This window comes from Pagrus major, chromosome 6 (genome assembly GCF_040436345.1).
Source record: "Pagrus major chromosome 6, Pma_NU_1.0".
NCBI lineage: Eukaryota > Metazoa > Chordata > Actinopteri > Spariformes > Sparidae > Pagrus > Pagrus major.
Window position 1 is genome coordinate 21380978 of NC_133220.1, and position 20712 is coordinate 21401689.

At 40.0% G+C, this 20712-nt stretch overlaps 1 protein-coding gene across 1 annotated transcript; it reads right to left on the reverse strand.

Moving 5' to 3' along the window:
• Positions 1–1205: 1205 nt before the first annotated feature.
• c1ql4b (complement component 1, q subcomponent-like 4b) lies at positions 1206–17964 on the reverse strand. Its single transcript, XM_073468885.1, has 2 exons — positions 17404–17964; positions 1206–1385 (listed from the first exon to the last, which is right to left on the reverse strand). Exons 1-2 carry the CDS (start codon positions 17941–17943, stop codon positions 1206–1208), a joined length of 720 nt encoding a protein of 239 aa, XP_073324986.1. The 5' UTR covers positions 17944–17964.
• Positions 17965–20712: the final 2748 nt, after the last annotated feature.

A 20712-nucleotide genomic window follows, 5' to 3' on the forward strand; every position in this document is an offset into this window, starting at 1 on the left:
TGAACTGATTTAAACCCTTTTGATTTCCAACGTGATCGGCCGACACTTCATACGAACCTCTTCTCTTCTGGTATAACTCAGCCCTTATAGTCACTAAGTTAAACAGCTGTTGGCTGTGGCATTATAATGACAGGGCGGATATGAGAAGGGTATCACTCCTTTCATTTAACTCTTGGCAAGAAAGGAAATAAGCATAATTCCGAAATGTTTATCTACTCTAACTACTATAACAACGGATGCTCAAAGACAACACCCATCCTGGCCAGTAGCATAAAGGGACTGCGATGAGCGTGTGGTCATACAACCCTGTGTTGTAGAATGATAAATAACTTGTATCTATTTTAGTCCTACAGCAAGCTATAGATGCCAGGTGTGAGTGTGACTGAGCAGATGAGGCTGTAGAAGAAGCCTCATTAGCAGGACATGATGAGGCTCAGTCATAAGCTCTGGCTCAGGCAAAATCTCAAAGCTAAACCTCAGTATCAATATACTGTGTGTGTTAAGGGACTGTTACCAACAACTTGACAGCCTCCTCCCTTAACAGGAGTCGGAGGCCGTGCAAGTCAAACTAACAGCGACGTGATGCTCTGACGGCTCAACACAAACACACGGGGCATAAACGCAGACATACAACACACTGGATTATGTTACACGGTGTCGGCTGTATTATCAGCGCCGATCAATATATTCATGACTTTTTTCTCGTTTGGAAATCCATCTCACAGTGAAGGCGAGAGGCTGCAGCCAAGTACACACACACTTCGATTTCCAGTCTACGTTCAGAGATCATTTCAGTCGATTTCAGACCGACCGGTGGCTGAAATGGTCATCTTGTCTCAGTGTAACAACTGATAGGAAATGCATGTGTGCACACCTGTGTGTGTATGCGTCTGTAACAGATGTTAATCATGTGTTGTAGCCATGCTCACACATACTATACATGGCGCAGAGTGATGATTACACAAGTGTGTGTATCAGAAGTAAGTGTTAACTGGTAATATATACAAGACTATATTCATTTTTACACAAATTCTCTTCCAACTCTATTTGTTAACTGTGATCATGTTATTACATGTGTCGTGTACTGAAGAGCATTGAAATGACAAATTACATCATGGCAGCATGGTGTGTTAGATGCAGAATGGAGAGGAAACTTTCTTTTGCTTGATTACAGAGAGAGAGAGTATATAAATGTGAGTATACTGTCAGTCAGGGTAGATGAGGAAGCCAGAGAAGGTGCTGTATTTGTTGGTGTTTCCGCCATGAACTTTGCCCCCGTCTAGCTGTACGCACACCTCGTCTCCCACATCCAGGTGGAGGATGACGCTGTTGGAGGCGTAGTCGTAGTTCTGATCTGCATCTTGAGCGATTGCACTGGCCCTCACCTGAGAAAGAGACAAAAGATGTTAACAGGCTCCAGGGATAAAGAAAAAGTAGAACATTAAGTTTTGTGGTGTGTGTTTAGGCAGCCCATGGCCAGGACAAAATGTTAGCAGTAGACATTTCTGTAAACCATTGATGCATTTAAATTTGTACGTGTCATAGGTTATGTACCATATTGACATTTCCACAAAATGTGTCATATCACATTCACATTACATATTTTTGACCTGACTTTCATATCTAGAGGTGTGTAGTGGAGATGCAGGCGACAAGGCTGCCAAGGCGGTGACCACAGTTCAAGACTATGTTCCTACCTTATATGTTGTGCTGATATTAAATATCTTTAAATCTCAACATTTTCATATGACAAGGACTTGGTGGCTTAAAAAAAGGTGTTTTTGTTTGTAATGACTCGTCAAAGCGGGAAACCTTCCTAAAACTTTGACATTGTTTCAGGACTTTCATGTCAATAAAGCTTTGAATTGAAGAATTAAAACACTTAGTCGAATACATAATTATACAAAACCATTTTAATTGCAGGTTTTTCAGATTGCTTATCTGTGAGCATGTCTAGATGTATGAAGATGAAGATTTTATTCATAATTTATTAGTCTCATCCATGTATCTCCCAAGCCTCAGCTCCCACAATCCTCTCTGCTCTTACTTGAATTGCAAGTCCCAAAGCACTAATCATCACCTGCAATGGCGCACGTTCACCACAGCCATCTAAATGTTAATGACCAGGTTGTAGAAACACATATGAAGTTTCTATTTCATATGGATTGATATGAATTGATACAAAAATATGGATTTCTATGTTTTTAATATGAAGAAAGCAGGTATTATGCAATCCAGTGATGAAATGCAACACATAAATGGTACAATTACAAAATTATCAGGTTGGTTAATCAAAATAATCAAGCAATTTATTAGAAATCCATCGTTTACATTAGAGGCTCATAATAGCTGTATCTTTACCATCTTATCAAAGTATCCCACCAACAACCAGTCTCTGAATTTATCAGGTGCCATTTTATTTCCTGTTTCATTCTGTGATCTCAGTGTAAAGTCATCAGTACAGATGCCTTCCTGTCCACTGGTTAGATAGATGAGATGTGCAGTGATCTTTGGCCTCAAACCTCCATCTGAGCACAACCTTTCTGAGCCGCTATCAATTTTTCCAGAGGATTGGTACGCTCACACCTGATCCACCTGTTGCAGATAAGACTCTGATGGGGATTGCGGGGATGGCATCATGGAGGACATCAGTTCATTTGTCACGTCATTACAGCAAACACAATGAATTTGAAGACTTACGCATACTGACTGCCGATATACGGACATTTGTTTGTTACAGCTGAACCACAACAATTGTTCATCAATACCATTAGATACTAACACTTTCTGCTGTTAAGCTGTGTAAATGGTGAGTGTTACACTTGTATATAACACATAAAAGACTTAGTTAAATCACAAAAAACCTTCTAGTGCTTTTGGACCCTGTTTATATACGTATTTCTTTTATACATTTTTAATATTATCCCGTTTTTATTGCTATTTATATCCTGTTTATACTGATTGCTATTGCACAAATTATTGCTCTTTGTTGTCTTTATACTTACTTTCTATTACATTCTGGGTTTTTATTTGTGTGTACTCATGTTTATTTATTTACAGTACATATGCACCTTATTCCTGCTGTTTTATACCTATTCTCTTTTATACCTTACTGTTTACATTTACTGCTATTTGACTGTGTCTATATTTCTTTATATATACAGTATATATCATATTACTTATTTGCTATTTCTGTAGTTGAGTCTCTCAGCCAAAGAATTTCACATTAGTGTACTTGTACAACCGGGGTTACAAATAACATCTTGAATATTGAATCGCCATGCTGGCATATTTTTCACCTCCTTAATCAGCATGGAAAACTTTTTTTAGCAAACAGTTTCCAATTTACACATCCCATAGATAACAAGCAACATAAGCATTAATTCATGTTTGTGCCCATCTCCTGAGAAAAATACCCCTCTCTTTAGCTGCTACAGTAAATGCTCCACTATCAGCTAGTCGCTTACTTTTTTTTGGAGCTTTTTAGTAATGGCAACAGCTGCTTGCTAAAACAAACAAAAAGAACACAATGCAGATGTAACATCCTTCAGATATCACAGTAATCATAAAAACATTGATCATATTACATTTGAGTTTTCAAAGAAACACGAAGAAACGTGTGTTCTGAAGAAATAGATATGACTACTTTTTTTGGCAATATGTATGTATATATATATATATATATATATACACACACACGCATATATATACACATATATATATAAATCATAATATAATATTACATGCAAAAGCCTTGACAGTTATTCTGTAGCTGCATAATTACCAAACAATTTAATAAGCAACCCCATGAGACACTTCCAACAAGAGCTTGACATTATGAGCGTCACAAAACTGGCATTAATGTCTGCCATATTCCAAACCAACACACTGAAGATATCTGGTGTGACGATCACAGAACCTGGAGCCTGACACAGTTTCAACATGTAATATTGTCTAATGAGTCATCCTTCACTCTCTAATGTACATGTGGACAGATTTATGTTAGAAGAAACCCAGAGGATCTCTCATTAAACATGATGCTGGGTCTGTAATTGTCCCGCCAGTAATTTAAGACAAAGTCATTACATCTGGCAATGACTGTACATGTTTACATAACAGTTGATGCCCCCATATTCCAAGTTCATAATCCTCCCATACATGCTGCTATTAAGAAGAGGTTTCATTAAGAGCTGGATGAAGCCCCACACAGGTGATATTATGTCATCTTTCTTTCTTAGACTTTAGACTTAGCTTTTCTTCCAGAGAATAACAATCCCACTCCGATATTCAGCATTTTAAGATAATCAGAATCAATGCTTTTTTAAAAATCTGATTGCAGATTAAATTAAATTCTAAAAGGTAAGTACGTGATAAGTACAACATTTGCCTCTAAAATGTAGTGGTGTGGAAAAAAAAAAATGGAAATACTCAAGTTAAAATAATACCTAATAAAATTGTACTCAAATACAGTACTTAAGTGAAACTACTTAGTTACATTTTATCACTCTAAACATTATATTTAATATACTCTTCAATCGTTTTTCTGTGCAAAAATTCTCTATTTGTGACTATAAATGTAGTGTCATGAAAGTAAATGTACTTAGTTACATTCCACCACTGGCATGACTGACATTTAAATGACCAAAGCAGTGTGTGCAACAAGAACTACAAAAAATAAAATTAAAACATAAACAGAAGAATTGTGATGTTTGTGTTTCCATTATTTTGTCTGCTCACATTCTAAGTTCGAAGACCAAGTAAGTTATTATTAAGTTTTTGCATCCAGTAAGCAAATCTGCTTATAATAAATTGCACCATCATTGGGTAAGTAACCAACTATTCAAGCAGACGATCCATTTAATGGTGGAAATTAAGTACACAAGCGCATACATATTAATGAATGCAAATCTGCTACCCTCACTCCATCCTTGTCTCCGGCTCTGGGTCTGACTGAGGATATGGTCCATCATCTCCAGCAGTCATCAGGCTTCTCTGACTCTCTTGTGATCACTAAGACAAATCAAACAAGACTAAACTACCCATTTCTCCTCATCCTCCAATAATGAGTTTTTTCTCCCTCCCATTTCATCAATTTAACTCAATATATTTCTCCATACAAGCATGTCTTCCATGTAGAGAAGGTGAACATTTTTATTCCCCTCCTTCAGACAGAAATGAATCAATACATTTCCTTTGTTTTAATTCTACTCACATCACTCCATTAATTGTTGTCTCTCCCTCCACACCTCACGCCCCTTCCATCATCCCTCTCCCATTCGCCACCCCATCGCTATCTCTTCATTCTGGACCCATCTATCCATCTTTTTGTGTCCTTACACTCCAATGAGATGCAGGTCACGCACACATTTTCTCTCCCCTGCCATGGCAGTGTTGGCGGGAGCAACGACTAAGTGTGTCCCTGTCCGGTCTAAATCGGATTGATTAACGGCGCGCTGCTGTGGCAGGTCTCCTGAGGACCCCCTCCTCCACACGACCCCCTCTGCCTCCTGTCCCTACCCCCCTCGCAGTATCCCTCCCTACCTCCAGATGCATCAGGGCAGGCTATACACGGCTGCAGGCTACGGTAATTGGTAGTCGGACAGCCATGGCAGCTCCACCGCCTAATAGGTCCAACTCCTCAATAACTCCATACAATCACAATAAATGGGGGCACAGGATAGGCTACAGTGGTCAAATGGGCCCATGAAATACTAGCAGGAGGTCAGGATAAGATCCACCTCACACACACACATTCACACACTCCATCCCGTCGACAAGAGTAGCTCTCTCTCCTCTTTGTTGTTTATGAATCTCAAGTGAATACCTGAGGAAAAAACACATGGCGTATGAGACATTTTGCTATCTTATACTGTTAGACTGCTTTGCTCTGAAGGGAGTGAACAGCTCCCATGAGGGGACCTAATAGGTTTTAGGAAAAATATAACAGTAAAGAGATTCTGACATCTTGTACATCCAACATCTGTCTACATGGTTGAATGGCAAGATTCCCCTGACAGTATTTTCAACTGAGTTAAAGGCTGACAGGCTGCTGTAACTTGCTATAAATTCAGTATAAGATTGCAATTAAAACTGGTTTTCCTCTATACATGTGCATGGGTAACTTTATTACAACCCCACCTATTAAAATATTTGATTAAACTAAATGCAGCACATTAAAAAAAGACTGTTGGGTTCTGCCTTTACCTGCATCACCCTTGTTTAAGGGTCATAACAAAGGTTGCAGCAGTGATATTCACACCACTTCATTGAAATGGCCTTTAAAACATGAACATCAGCTAATTATATTTGCCAGCCAAAAGGACAAATAGTTATTTATGGCTTTAAATGGTTGGCTTCCTTATAAGACACGTAGGTTTACTTAGCTTCGACTCAGACAGTGGAGATGCTGACATTTAATGCATTGTGTTTATGATTCATTCATGGTCACGTTCTCCTCCTGTATATACAGTAACCCAGTGGACAAGTTAGCTATCATATACATTTTATGCACATATTTTTAAGAGTGTGACATTTAAAAGTTATCATATCCAACAGGATTATCACCACAGTGGAATATGAGTTAATCATGAATTAATAGTTGCTCTCAGTGAAACAAACACAAAGAGGGAAACACCTCTGGGTTAAACTGTTTATATTAAATATTTCTTAACATCAAATGAAAAATTTAAATACAGACGTAGTGTTTTTTAAAATGTTGTCGTATTTTCTAAAATGTCATGTCTTCTTAAATGTTGTGTTTTCTATAATGTTGTTGTAAAGAGAAATGTTTATGTTTAAAATGTTGTGTTTTGTGAAATGTTGTCTTCCAAAATGTGTTGTGTGTTTCTAAAATTGAGAAATGTTATCTTCTATGAAACGTCAAATTGTGTAAAATTTTGCTGTTTTCAGAAATGTGTTTCTTAAATTTCATGTTTTCTAAATGTTGTTGTGTTGAGAAATGTTCTTTTATGAAACATGTTTTAGAAAATGTTGTTGTGTTTTCTAAAATGTTCTTTTGAGAAATGGTCTATTTTCTTAAAATGCTGTGTTTTCTAAATGTTGTTGTTCTTTTATGAAATATGTTTTAGAAAATATTCTTTTGAGAAATGGTGTATTTTGTGAAATGTTGTATTTCATAAAATGTAGTTGTGTTTTCCGAAAATGTTGGGTTTTCTAAAATGTTGTTTTGAGAAATGTTTTTTGTGAAATGTTTTCTTAAATGTTTCTAAAATGTGTTACTTTACCAAACCTACCGACTTAAACAGAATTTTGAGTGATAGTTTTTTTACTTGTCATTGATCATTTTTGTGTTGGTATTTTCTTTAGAAGCATCTGAACACTTCCTCCGCAACTGTGGATTATATTATAATGTCTTGGACCGAGCCTGAGCTGGTGACATCGCAGAGCTTTGAGAAACCAGCACTGATGAATCTGCAGGTTCGGCTGTCAGCAACAATCACAGTGAAACCTTGTTGTCTTAAAGTGGGCAGGAGGCGCTGGGGCTTTGGGAGTGAAAACAAGAGGGAAAGGCAAATCAGGATTATTGTCAACAGCGGCAGAGATTGATAGCGACAAGGGAGTGAATTTCTGTCTGTTGGCCCAGCGCTGTTCTGACTTGATCTGCTGCTGTTGGGGAGAAGGGAGACCCGCGGGACAATAGAGAAGATTACACTGCCTCCACTTTTCATTAGGGGGGCAACATTAAATGGGGAGAGCGAGACAGAGCGAGAGAGAGGAAATTTACAGCACAGAAATAATTCACTGACATTGCTAAATGCTCAATAAAATCTACATCTTCTGCTGTGTGCCACTGATTTGTGTGACATATTTAAGGGCTGACATACTGTATTTCAAATTTATTTAGCCAAAGATCTTCCATCTTTTTCTATACATATCGACCCAATATCAAAGTTCTTGTTCATAATGTTTATGTCGGAGCCATGTCTCAGATAAAAATGATGGAAGGAGGGAATGGGGTGAGGAGAAGGGAAGACAAATTTGGATGAGGACACACAGACGGGCGAGCAGCTGCATGCACTTTTAACAGTCTAAGCACAGGATTCGGGTAAAAAGAAGCCAAAGTTGAGAGGGGCTTTGAGTGATGGCGAGGGAGCCTGTTGGATAACAAACTGATCAAGCATGCCTGCTTCAGAGAAGGCGGGGGGCTGGGGGTATAAATGAGGTTGGGGAGGTGGGCTGTCCATGTAGTGTGTTATTTTTTCAGTTTTGTTTTGTTTCGCAGTGGTGCCTTGATCCTCTGGTAATAAAACTGACAGGATTCATTCACTGTGATGTACAGACCTCTCAGAGCGGAGCGAGGTGATTGAGACGGGGTCTCTTAAACTTACCTGAGGGACCTCTAAGGGTGAACTGGGAGAGAGAAGAAGAAGGGCAATTGAAATGGCCCTTTTTGTAAAAGTGTTCTCTCTGCCTCCATTCATGTGTACCAGCCTGAGGTATCCTGTTTCTATTATGCGGGTCGACATGTAACCCTTCTCCTGCACTGCAGTCTCACACACTAATTGGCATGCTAGATGTTAATATTTTGCCATGACACTCAAGACCCAAGGTGTCAAGATGTTGATTAGAAAGTCTCTAATTGGCTCTAGACTGAAGCCTTTGAGGGGAGAGGAGAGGCTCTAATTGGATATAAATGGGGTCTGTGGACGGTCTACCTGCAGAGCATCAACTTGAGCAAAGCCTCATCTCTAAAGTTAAACTGCACTATTCCTTTATAAAATGTTGTTTACTGTCTTGTATAAAATCTGTGTGTGTTTTACACCTGTACACACACTCAGAGTGAGGGCACACAGCACTCATTCATCATTTTAAACCTGTGCACAGGTCAGAAGTTAAAATCCCTCTAATTCTGATGTACCTCTTAAAAATGATAATAATCCAGTGAACATATTACCAGAGTTCATGCCGGCTCTGCCACTATCAAACGCAGCTGAAACACTGCTGTTTATGAAAGGGACAAAATCCTGCTTCCTTGATGAGGAGAAATAATGATATAATGGGGAGGCAAGAGGAAAGCACAACAAAGGCATGACAAAGCACAGCAACAACCAGCCGAGTCGTTTTTGTCAACAGGATATAATGGCCTCAGCCATTATAACAGAAATGTATAGTCAAATAATGGCTGTGTGCATGAACAGGCGCATAAATGTGTGTGGACTCAGAGAAAAAGGGCAAGAAGAGAAAACAAGGGCAAGCTGCAGGGTATATGAGAGGATTCTGTCTGTTCGCGCCACAAGAAACGTTGTCTGCAAGGGTGGACTTTTATCCTCTATCACAAAATGTTCCCTATTATAATGTTACAATGTCTGACGTTAAACCAGTGCATCACACAGAAAATTACTTATGATTATAAATTATTCTACCAACACACACACACACACACACACACACACACACACACACACACACACACACACACACACACCATGGCTCCCAACGTGCCAAAATAGAATAAATCTGAAACTGTCTACGCACCACATGAGGTTCATATTGACACCTTGTCTGACATACTGTAATTAGCAGCTTCCACCTCTCACAGTAGCCACATCACACCTACCTACTGAAGATGAGCTGTTTCCTTCTTCTAAGTGAGTCCAAGCCTGTCATCACCACAACTTATTAGTGGAATATTTAAATCATCTAATTAGCTCATAGGTCTTACTAGTTATTGTTTTATCTAAATACAAAGATACATGAAAACAATGATGTGTAGAGTGTTTGCACAACATAATCATTGCTGCCTGATGCTTGAGAGCCAAAAAGACACAATTTTTCTGCTTATCCCTTATTCATAGGAATTGAACACCTTTACATTCATTTTATTTTGATCACCGGCATGTTGCTCATTAAACTCTGTCACTTATATTTTCTATAAAGATGACTTAAATACTTTTACATACAATATACTGTGTAGCATGTAGCCAAAGAGGCAAATATTCAACATTCAAAAGAAAAATAACTGAATTGTTAAAAACAATGGATTTCATGTTGTCTGTTGTATGAGGGTAGAACAGAAACATAATGCAGTGTTTGTAATGCCGACTGTTAGAGTAGTATCCTGAAAGTCGTTGCACCATGATTGACTCTCCTCTTGGATAGAAAACATGCTGTTTTTTTGAAAGGAGGATTTGATATTGAGTTGTAAAGTTGTATGCAGAAAAAGTTTTTTTGCATTTTGAAATGTAGGACAACTATTATGCTTTTTTTTTTCATTTTTGTCCTTTACGTCAGTGTTTTATAGGTGCATGTAAAAGATCTTGAAAATTAAAAAGGTCAAAGTCCACACCAACAGAAAATCCTCTCTCCCACAGAAAACACTGCTCCTGAAACACCTTGTCAGTAGTCCCGCCTTTAATTCTGTGACTTTGTGACATCACACTACATCACCATGTCACACATTTGTATAATTTATGCCTTGCAGCTAGTTTGGCATATAAAGTTGATTAAGCACAGCTGCTCTGTTGTTAGTGGTGCTGGCTCAGGCATGTGTGAGCCGACCAATCAGAGCAGACTTGGCATTCAGGAGGGACCCTTAAAGAGACAGGAGGTAAAACAGAGCGTTTCAGGCAGAGGGGGAAAACAGAGCTGCACCACTGGACAGTATGAGAAAACCAACATGTTTTTGGGTGCTAAAGCATGTAAACCTGTTCTAGTAGTAACCCAAAGTAAACTTCTGAACCTGGAAATGAGAATAATATGTCTCCTTTAATGAACAAAATGTGGTTTTAAACAGAAAATTACCTATTTGGCTCGTGGTGTTCAAAATTCAAAATTCAATGGTAAAAGGGAATTATTTATGTAATGCCCCTTGTTTAGAGTGTTTTAGGACAGTGTGTTATGAGTAAATGTTTGCTTTCTGAGTGAGAACTGTTGCCAGTTTTATGGCCGAGATAGCTTATTTTGAAACAAGTGATGAGATTTGTAGTGAGTTTGGAGCTGTTTGACCGAGAGTTTTGAGAAAGTGGTTTCAGTATTGACCGATGCTTGTAAGCAATAAAAACAAAACTGTAATAAGACAAAAATCCACTCACAACAATGACATCTATTATTCTAACCCAAGAGATCTTTAATGTACCATTAATCCAAAACTTAATTCTCCACTTAAATTCATTCATTCATCTGTCTTTTCTTGCAACACCCTGAATCGTTAAGACTGAGCCACACGTTGGACGTTTTGATGGCTTTAATAAGGCTCAGGTTTGTCCACCAGTTTCATCCTCCAGTAGGTCAGATGCAACCTAATGCCACGGCCAGATAATGAGGTTACCATGTGCCAATAGCATATGAGATACCGCAATACTACTATCACACAGATGTCATCAAAACTATAGAGCGTATGTGTGTGTCTGTGTGTGGGTAAGGCTAGACCGACCAACTGACCAACCCAGTTGGACCAGCTATAAATATTCATACTCCCACTCCATGCTCATCACAGTAAAGGGCAAAGTACATATTGGTGGTGAATTATATATCCATTGAAAAGGTCATCTACCTCAACACCAATCTTTTGATGAGTTATGGGACGCGAGGAGTGAAGAGGATTCAGCTCTGCAAACTTGGTGTAAACTAGCAGGTCAGCGAGACATTTCATTAACCAACAGAAGACGATCGGCTGGTGACATGAGTCTGGTTGGTTTCATATATGTCAGTCAAATGTCTAGTTACATAACTTTGTCTCTTCTCCTCAACTCCTCTCTCTCATGTGGCCTACTCTCTCGTCCTCCTCTGTCTGTTCTCCTGTGAATATCCATCCATCTCTTTTTCTCTGTCAGCCCTCCTGTCTGTGTCCTGCCTGATCCCTCCGCAGGATGTGTCTTATTCTCAGCTCCCATTGACAAGACATTGATCAGCACCATGCATATCAGTCTGACAATTGTTGTTTACACACACACGTACACACACAACATCCACCACCAATGCTGCGAAACACATACACAACAGACTTTGCGGGAATTATTTGACATTTTAAGCTCTCACGTCTATATGGTAAACATGTAGGTGTAGTCAGCACCTTGTTAGCTTAGCATAACACTATGACACATAACCACCCTAAAATGGCGTATTTTCATCATCAGCTTTGGGTTTTTGTAAACAAACAGGATCTAATGTGTTGATTAGCAGTTTCTTTGACATTTTATTGTGTCTGTTTGTTCGCTGTCTGAGCGGGAGTTTGTTGAAGGGTTTTTATCAATTTGCCTCTCTGCAGCAGCTGCTGGCAGATGTGTTAACATGGTGTAGGGGCCGGAGGTGTGAGTATGCAGTTAGAAGGCACCAAACGAAGAGAGAAATGGGCTTTTTGTTGCTTATTCCACTGTGCCTCATTTACATGTTGTGGCTTCTTCACTGGTTTTCTCATATTACCCACAAAGACTATATTTGGACATCACCTGATTTTGTATGTGAATGTGTGAGCCCTGCAACTTCTCTGTGAGGATGGGACAATGATAAAATATAAACCACATTAACCTAAAAATCAGTGTTCTAAAAACTACTTACATACTTAAAATAAATGTAAAGATATTGTGTTAAAATATTACTTTGGTAAAAGTGAATGCCAAACAAATAGTACTTGAGTAAAAGTATGATGATATTAAATGTATGTAAGTGTCAAAAGTACGAATAAAAGTAAAATTAGACATATATTTACATGTATGTATGTACTGTGTAGTATGGGTCGCCCAATTATAGGATTTTTCTGATTGTCAGAATCAGTGTTTTGGTTTTCTCTTTTATCTGACAGTAGATAAAATTAATTAAGTCTAAAAAATGCACTACTTCAGCTCTCACGCAGCATGTAATCTGCAAAGGTTACCAAATAAATGTAGTGGGGTAAAAAGTTCTATATTTGGCCCCAAAATTAAGGGGAGTGGAAGTATAGAGAAGCAGAAAATGGAAATACTCAAGTAAAGTGCAACAAGTTCCTCAAAATTTTAAAAAGCCAGGCTAGCTGTTTCCCTCTGTTTCCAGTCTTTATGCTAAGCTAAGCTAACTGACTTCTGTCCACTGCTACATATTCACCATACAGACGTAAGAGTGGTATCAAACTTCTCATCTAACTCTCCGCAAGAAAGTAATTAAGTGCATTTCAAGTGTCAAACTATTCCATTAACTATACCATGAGCACACGCATGTGAATTTGTTTTAGACATGCAGGTGACTGCTGTGTGTTTTACTGCCATACCTTTAAGTTTTCTGTGCCTTACACTTTATTTTTTTATTTCTATTTTTTATGCATGAGGTTTCTCTCCTTGAGTCCAGGCTACACATGACACGACATAGAAATGACAGCGGTATCAATCCTCTCATCTAACATTTGGCAAGAAAGTGAATAAGAGAAGGAACTATTTCCCAAAATGTCAAACAAATCCTTTAATGCATGCTCTCACGCAATGGACAAATTCAAATATATGTGAACAAAATATCCATTCAGAAAGACTTACACTGTAATAATTATAACGTTCTACTGAGTGTCTCCCAAGTGACAAACTTTTTCAGTGTTATCCTCAAGGTTTTTGTCATTGACCTCGCTGGTGCACTCAGCTACAAGAGCACTTGTCTATTAACAAGAGAAAAAAAACAATGGGAGCAATGAAACTGTGAGGGCAAGATCAGCACTGAATTGGGTTAAATAATTTAGATGATGGAAAAGATAATTAATGGGGAAGGAGTCAATAGCCAGTGTGGACAATTATAGTGTGTGTGTGTGTGTGTGTGTGTGTGTGTGTGTGTGTGTGTGTGTGTGTGTGTGTGTGTGTGTGTGTGTGTGTGTGTGTGTGTGTGTGTGTGTGTGTGAAGGAGGGGCACAGGTGGAGGGGAGAAGATCTCATCTAAAGGCTATGAAAGATTTAACAGCAGGAGGAGACAGGAATGACAATGTCTGTGAAGGCACGCAACAAACCAAGTCCCCCAATTATATCTGGCATTTAACTGTCTGTCCTCTTTACACTTTATGCACATCCCATCGAATCAGTGAAATAGGGAATAACTATTTTTATGGACTTGATCAGTCACAAAAAAGATCTACAATATAATGATGCCTGTATTCGGGAAGTCTATAAAACTAAAGCTGTATGAAAAAAAAGCTCACTCGATACTGAGCAGTGCAAGTGTGAACTTGGGTCGCAAATAAGTGATTAGTTTTTGGTCCAGAAACAGGAATTTATAAAGAAATGTACAACATTTAAATCAAAGGGATTGTGAACTTTTTCACAGTTTTTTCATGAACTATTGCACTTACGTATTTTAGTTACATAATGTGGCACATCCAAAAGCAGATGAAACATGTTAATCACTAATATGGTGGGTTGTGTGGCCTTGGTAGAGGTATGCTTTCATCTTTTAGACCAATATCCCCACTATTCTCTGTTTCCAGCTTCTCAATACAACACTCTCTGGGAGAGTGTGATATGCTAATTTTTAAAAAACATTTTTAAGTAAGTTTAAGTTCTTAAGTATTTCACAAACTTAAAGATAAATCAAGAATAAAAAGGAGCCAAAGTTTCACAATCTCCATTGCCTTTTGTGATGGATAATAAGGGATATGTGCTAGCTATGAGGCTAAAATGTAAAAATCAAAAAGATGCCCTTAGTAATGGCAAGTTAATGTTCAAAGGTTCAAAAAATAATAATTTGTGCAGGTGTGGTGCAGCCGTAAAGCTCCAGTTTGATTCCCACACAGGAACCAGTTCACTCTCGTAGCCTATTGGTTAAGACTTTTACCAGAATGGTGGCACAGTGGTGAACACTGTGGCCTCACAGCATGAAGGTCATGGGTTTGTATCCCTGCTGGGACAGAGCCTTTCTGCGTGGAGTTTGCATGTTCTCCCCAAGCTTTCAAGGTGTTTCCTGTGGGTGCTCTGGTTTCCCCACACCATCGATGTATATTAGGTTAATTATCCGTGCTGTGCCCTTGACCGTATCATAGCTCTGGAGTTGGTCTCCAGGTGCCGTGTGTTGGCTGCTCACTGCTCCTCTGGGACGAGTTGACTACAAAAGCAAGTTTCACTAAATTGTACAATGTATGTGATGAATAAAGATGATTCTTCTTCTTCTGCTTCTTCTTCTGCTTCTTCTTCTTCTCAACTGCAATGTCCGATGTCTGATTCAAGCTGGAAACTTTTATTGCTCCATTTGTTTCCTGTCTATCTCTACATCGTCAACTAACAAAGAAAAAAAATCTGAGCAAGCTCATATAATGAGAAGCAAATTGAAACTGGACATTTTTCACGCTGGATTAATGAAGGAGGTTTCAGGGCAAACTGTTGAGCTGTCCCGTGTTGAGGTCTTATTAGACCACTTACTGTAGCCTATTTACAGTCCTTTAAGATGCAGATTCAGTAAAGCATATCAGTGAACAGCAGCCTGGCGAGGTGATAGTCTGCTCTAGTCTGTCAGTTCATGTACCATGTAAATTATGTGTAGAGAAACCACAACTGTACCATCAAACACCCAGCCTGGTTTGACTGGGCTTGTAACAATGCAAAGCATGTTTTTTTCTTCTTCCTCTCTGGTAATCCCCGGACATCACTCTTCTGTTCTGCAGCACACATGTCAGAATCAGGGCTCCTCACCAGAGTGAGGGCTTAGTACTTCAAGCTTGTCATGGATCTCCAGATGGAAGCATTCAAGGCTTTTTCCAGACATTTGTACTTGTTTATTTATTAGAGCTAAAGTCAGAGTTCCTCAGAGGACAGTAGCCAGCTGTTGCATTTTGGCTTTGTTCCACTGAGACATGGAGGATTGTTATCCTCTTGATCGCTTGGCTGTCACTTTCTCTCTCTCTCTGTCTCTCCCTCTCTCTCTCTCTCTGTCGCTCTCTCTCCCTTTTGTTTGCAAGTTGTACAATTAATTACAGTTTTCCATATAAAGCAGTCCCACCTCTGTTTCTACTTTCATCCTGCCTCTATTTCTTCCAAATCAACAACTGAAAAAACGCTTTGTGATGAAACTGCATTACTGCAGCGAGGGTTCCATACAAAAGTTGAGATTCGGCTCTGAGTAAACAGCATTTTGATTCTTTTTGGTATTTTTGTGGAACCTTTGCATCAGACTTTTCTTTGTCTAAAACTTCATCACGGTGCTCTCAATGCTCTGTTGTTAAGAAACTATTTTCTTAGTGGTCGTCAAACTATGACACAAGACTAGCAACACCTGTGCAACCCAACAGGGTCTAATTCAATAGGCCTGCAATAAATACTACCTCTGTGATACTTTTACAGATCAGAATTGTTGACCCTGTCACAGAGAGGTGTTGCCTACGACATTTCTTTAGGAGGTCTATTAATTTAAAGACTGTCTCACCAAGAAGAACAACAGCATCAGTCAGCAAACGCCCAAAAGCGACATGTTTATGTTCAAGTGACAAAGCCCTCTAGCATCTATCAGAAACAGGGTTCTCTGAGCATCTTAAAGCAAAATGCAGCTGAATCAGGTGCTTCTCAGCTCTAGGATAGCAAACGTTCAAAGGAAAAAAGGGGACTGGAGCACACTGATACATTTAGAAACTTTAATTTTGTGACGTTTAACGCTACTGTGTCTTAATCAGAGTGGACAAAGACATGAGGCAAACGATTATAGTCAACCTAGATCAGGTGTCCAGTGCTCATTAGATGACTGGTTGAACTCTAGGATCTGTAGGAGGTACCTTGTCTGTTGGTAGAAAAGGGTGTGACGGTAGTCATTTTTCCTCTGCATGACTCGACACTGCAGCTTTTTTTCCTTTAGTCATTGTGGATAGTACCTGGTACCTGGTACTTTATTTGGTTTTACCTCAGACGAGCTGAGTGATGCCAAAGAGGTGATGTAAGAACACTGCAGACTACTGATTGGTCCGATTCTTACATGATCCCTGAGATGACAATCAGCTAAAAATCCTGCCTGTGTTGAGAGGGTACTATCTGCAGTGAAACACGAAGTAGAGAAAAGTACATGGTACGAAAAGCGAGTTGAGATGTGTTGAGACAATCTACATCTGTGCCACAAAGCCTGCAGAGGGAGGAAGTTGTTATGGATGGATGGCTCAACACTGGGCTTTGACATGGGAGTCTGATGATCCTATACCTTTTAACACTAAACATTGGTTTCTTGTAACCTTAACCATGTTCCCTAAGTTGTTATTACTGTAACTATGACGATGAAGGCCCCCACTTAACTAATTTGTTTTTGTGTCTAAACCTAACCAAACCTTAGAAAACTTTTGTAGTTCTGAAGAGCAGTTACAAACTTAGTATTTTGTCGTTAAATTTGACCAGATAATTGATGTTTCACTAGCTTGCATTATAAAAGTGTTTCTGTTTTGGTGTCCTGTGCAAGAGATTTTCAACAATTTTCAGATCACAATATCAGAGTGACACACACACCGAACACCCACACTGACACACTCACCTGTCCGTTCTTCTTAAGGTCGGCCCACATGCTCGTCCCATCACCTCCTCTCATCAGGACATGGTAGGTGAAGTAGTAGATGCCAGGCAGAGGGCAGGTGAACTTGCCGGTACTCGGCTCGTAGTAGTTCCCTACGTTGGTCACCACATCGTCAAACTTCAGTATTTCATTCCCTTCGTGTTGCTTCCGGAGGCCTGCGTAGAAGGCGATTTTTGGACTGTAGAAGGATGAGCCATATCCACCAGGTCCAGGCCCTGGTGGACCAGGTGGGCCGGGCTTGCCAGGCTCTCCAGGGGGCCCTTTGGGACCTGGAGGACCAGGAAGTCCGGGGCTCCCTCTATAACCCTGTTTGCCCCTGCCTTTTGAGAAGTCTGGGGGCTGAGGGGAGACGGCTGTCAGCTCTCCCTGTGGGGGGGTGAAAGTGTCACACACCATCTTGCAGCTCCCAAGCATCTCGTAATGCGTGCCCCCTCCTCCGGACCCTCCCCCCTTGGTGGTGTGGACCAATAGGGGAATGGCCACCAGCAGGACCAGAACCATGGCCACGCCGACGCCAGCCCCGATGACACGTTTCTTGCGGCTGAGCCGGGAGGCGGCCAGTGTGAGGAAGTCCTCCTCCCCCTTAGCTGGAATGGTTGTGCCGGCCAGGCTGAACTCTGGGTAGAAATTAACTAGAGGATTGAAAGGGTGTAGGAAGGAAATGTGTGATTGTGTGGGGCAGAGGAAAGAAATAGGGGGCTATTCTAGAAGCGGGGCCAGCGAGTCTAAGAGAGGAGGAAATCAGAAGTCGGGGGGAGAATGACAAATGGATTTTTCCATTTCTTGGTGTTCAGTACGTTTGTTTTGTATCCTTTGTTTGCTTGAATCTAAAGATAAAACCTCATTTTGCAAGCCAAAAATAGCATATATATTCTATATCTCAGTTGAGTCGGCAATTTTACTTTTTTTATCCCGCTTTGTGGTTGTGGAGGCTCCAGTAAAAAGCTTTCAGTTGCTCAGGCAGAGAGCTGTCAGGTGGGGTCTACAGTATTCCCACTGGAGTTCATCTCACCCACCACATATGGGGAAGGGCGCTTTACTTGTCTGTCCAGGGATGAGAGGAGAAGAACGAGGAAACTGCTAAATTTCTGCTCTCTTCTTCCTTCCTCCCTGCTTGATGGGCTCACACCTCTTTCTCTTTCTCCTTATCAGTGTTGTTTGGTTTAGATTTATCTCGGCAGTCTGCTCCTCCTTTTCAAAGTACAGATGTGTTGCAGGTCATAAAAAGGCTAAGTGAACTGAACGTGGAAACCCGTGTTTTAAAGGCAGCTTGGATGAAGAGGGAACATTTTATCGCAGCGATCTGGAAGGAAAAGAAGACACACATGTATAATTAAATAAGCAATCAAGGACTCATAAAACCAAAACCCTTTGCTATAACACCTGTGAACTCTTAACCTTAAATATAGAAGAAATATAACAGATAAAACATTCATGTAAATAATAAATATTTGAATTTGCATTCAACAATTTAAATAATAAAATGTTATAGGCTAAAGAAAATGGCTTACTATAGGTAAAAAATGTATGATTATTGATAAAAGTAAAGACATGAAACATCATTAATATAACAATCAGACGAGCTGGGTTCACAGCTGCATGTTGATATTATCGCAGTGTAGGCCCATACGTTCATTATGCTACAAACAGCACAAAAATACTCTAATTAATAGGCTACAAATTCCCTTTTTAATTAAAATAGTGACCTGAATTTTAAACACTGGTCCGGATTTAATCAGAGCAAAATGAGAGAATGAATCACCAGAAAACTTTTGACACGCTACAAAAAAAACAAAAAAAAAACAGCTCACCTGTTTGTTTGTTTTTCTCTCTCTTCTTCTTCTCAGGGGTTTTTCATGCTGCGGGTTCAGGTGGACACGCCGCAGGAGAACTGGTCCAGGACCGGGATGAAATCCTTCCCAAAGACTGACTGACTGAAGCGCTTTCTTCACCGTGGCATCGGGTGAAGTTGCGCTGCGGTGCAGAAACTCAAAGTCGCACACACACAAACACACGCGCACACACGCACACACACCCACACACACAAACACACACTAATATTTAAACTTGCAGCATTTCATCCAGGACTCCTGCTGCATGGTGGACAGACCGCGCCGTCCGAAGATGCTCGAGGCAGCGCTCACAGGCAGTCCGAGCAGACACGGAGGAATTAAAACAACAAGAGTGAGAATAGTACAAAGACAAAGTGGCTCCTCCTAATAAAATTACATATTCTGGCGAGTTACTTTGACAGACTTCCGGCGTGCAGAAATCCCGCTGCAGAAAGCGACTTTATTTGCGGAGCAACAGTTCACTCACTTGTTGTATTTTCCGTCCTGCTTCTCTCTCCTCAGCATCTGCCTGCCACTGCTCCCCCCGCCCTCACACACACGCACACACACGCACGCACGCACACACACGCACGCACACACACACACACTGATTCACCGTCCCATCCTGCATGTGACCTTTTCACAAATCAAATGACTACATCTGTTATAGTAGTATAATAGTTCAATCATAGGTTGTCCATTTCCGCTCAAATATTGAAGATTTATTGGCACCACACAACCAGAAAATAATATTATTCTTACAGCATCCTTATTTGAAGCTACAGCACATGTCAGTTACTCTGATATATGCTCCAGACAGCAGATCATACAGTATTTAATATGTTGACATGTGCATAGATTTTTTTTTTTAGGTATGACTGAGATCTACTTGTGGAGCTGTATTTGCCAGAACAGCAGGTGTGAGGAGACAGGAGTGTGAGTAAAGTGTGGGTTATCCAGATGTGAGACTGACACACATCAGGCAGGATGGCGGAGTGAGAAGGATAAGGTGAAAGGATAGGGGTGTTCTCTGGCTTGTTGTCAATGTGTGCGTTTCTGTAGCTTTCAGACCTCGTTAGAGATGAAAGATGTATCGCTGCTGACAACCCCCCTCCTCCTCCTTCATCTCCTCCTGGTCTCTTATTTTTTTTCTTTCTCCTTTCTCTCTCCCTGGCTTTACATTTATAGATTTCATTAATTCTCAAATTGGACATTGTTTTTGTTATTTCTAATGGCTGTTATAGAGCAGAGGCTCCTCTGAAATATTAGATTTTTTCAGGTGTTTCTTTCCCTGACACTAGAAACACATCTGTCCTGAAATGTATTTTATAGAAAAAATGTTGTTCTTGGGGGCATTTACACAAGAAAAAGGCGAGTGAACCATTTAGCTCTCTAAGGCACACATGTACTTGTATGTACTGTCAGTTCTGCCTCTTAT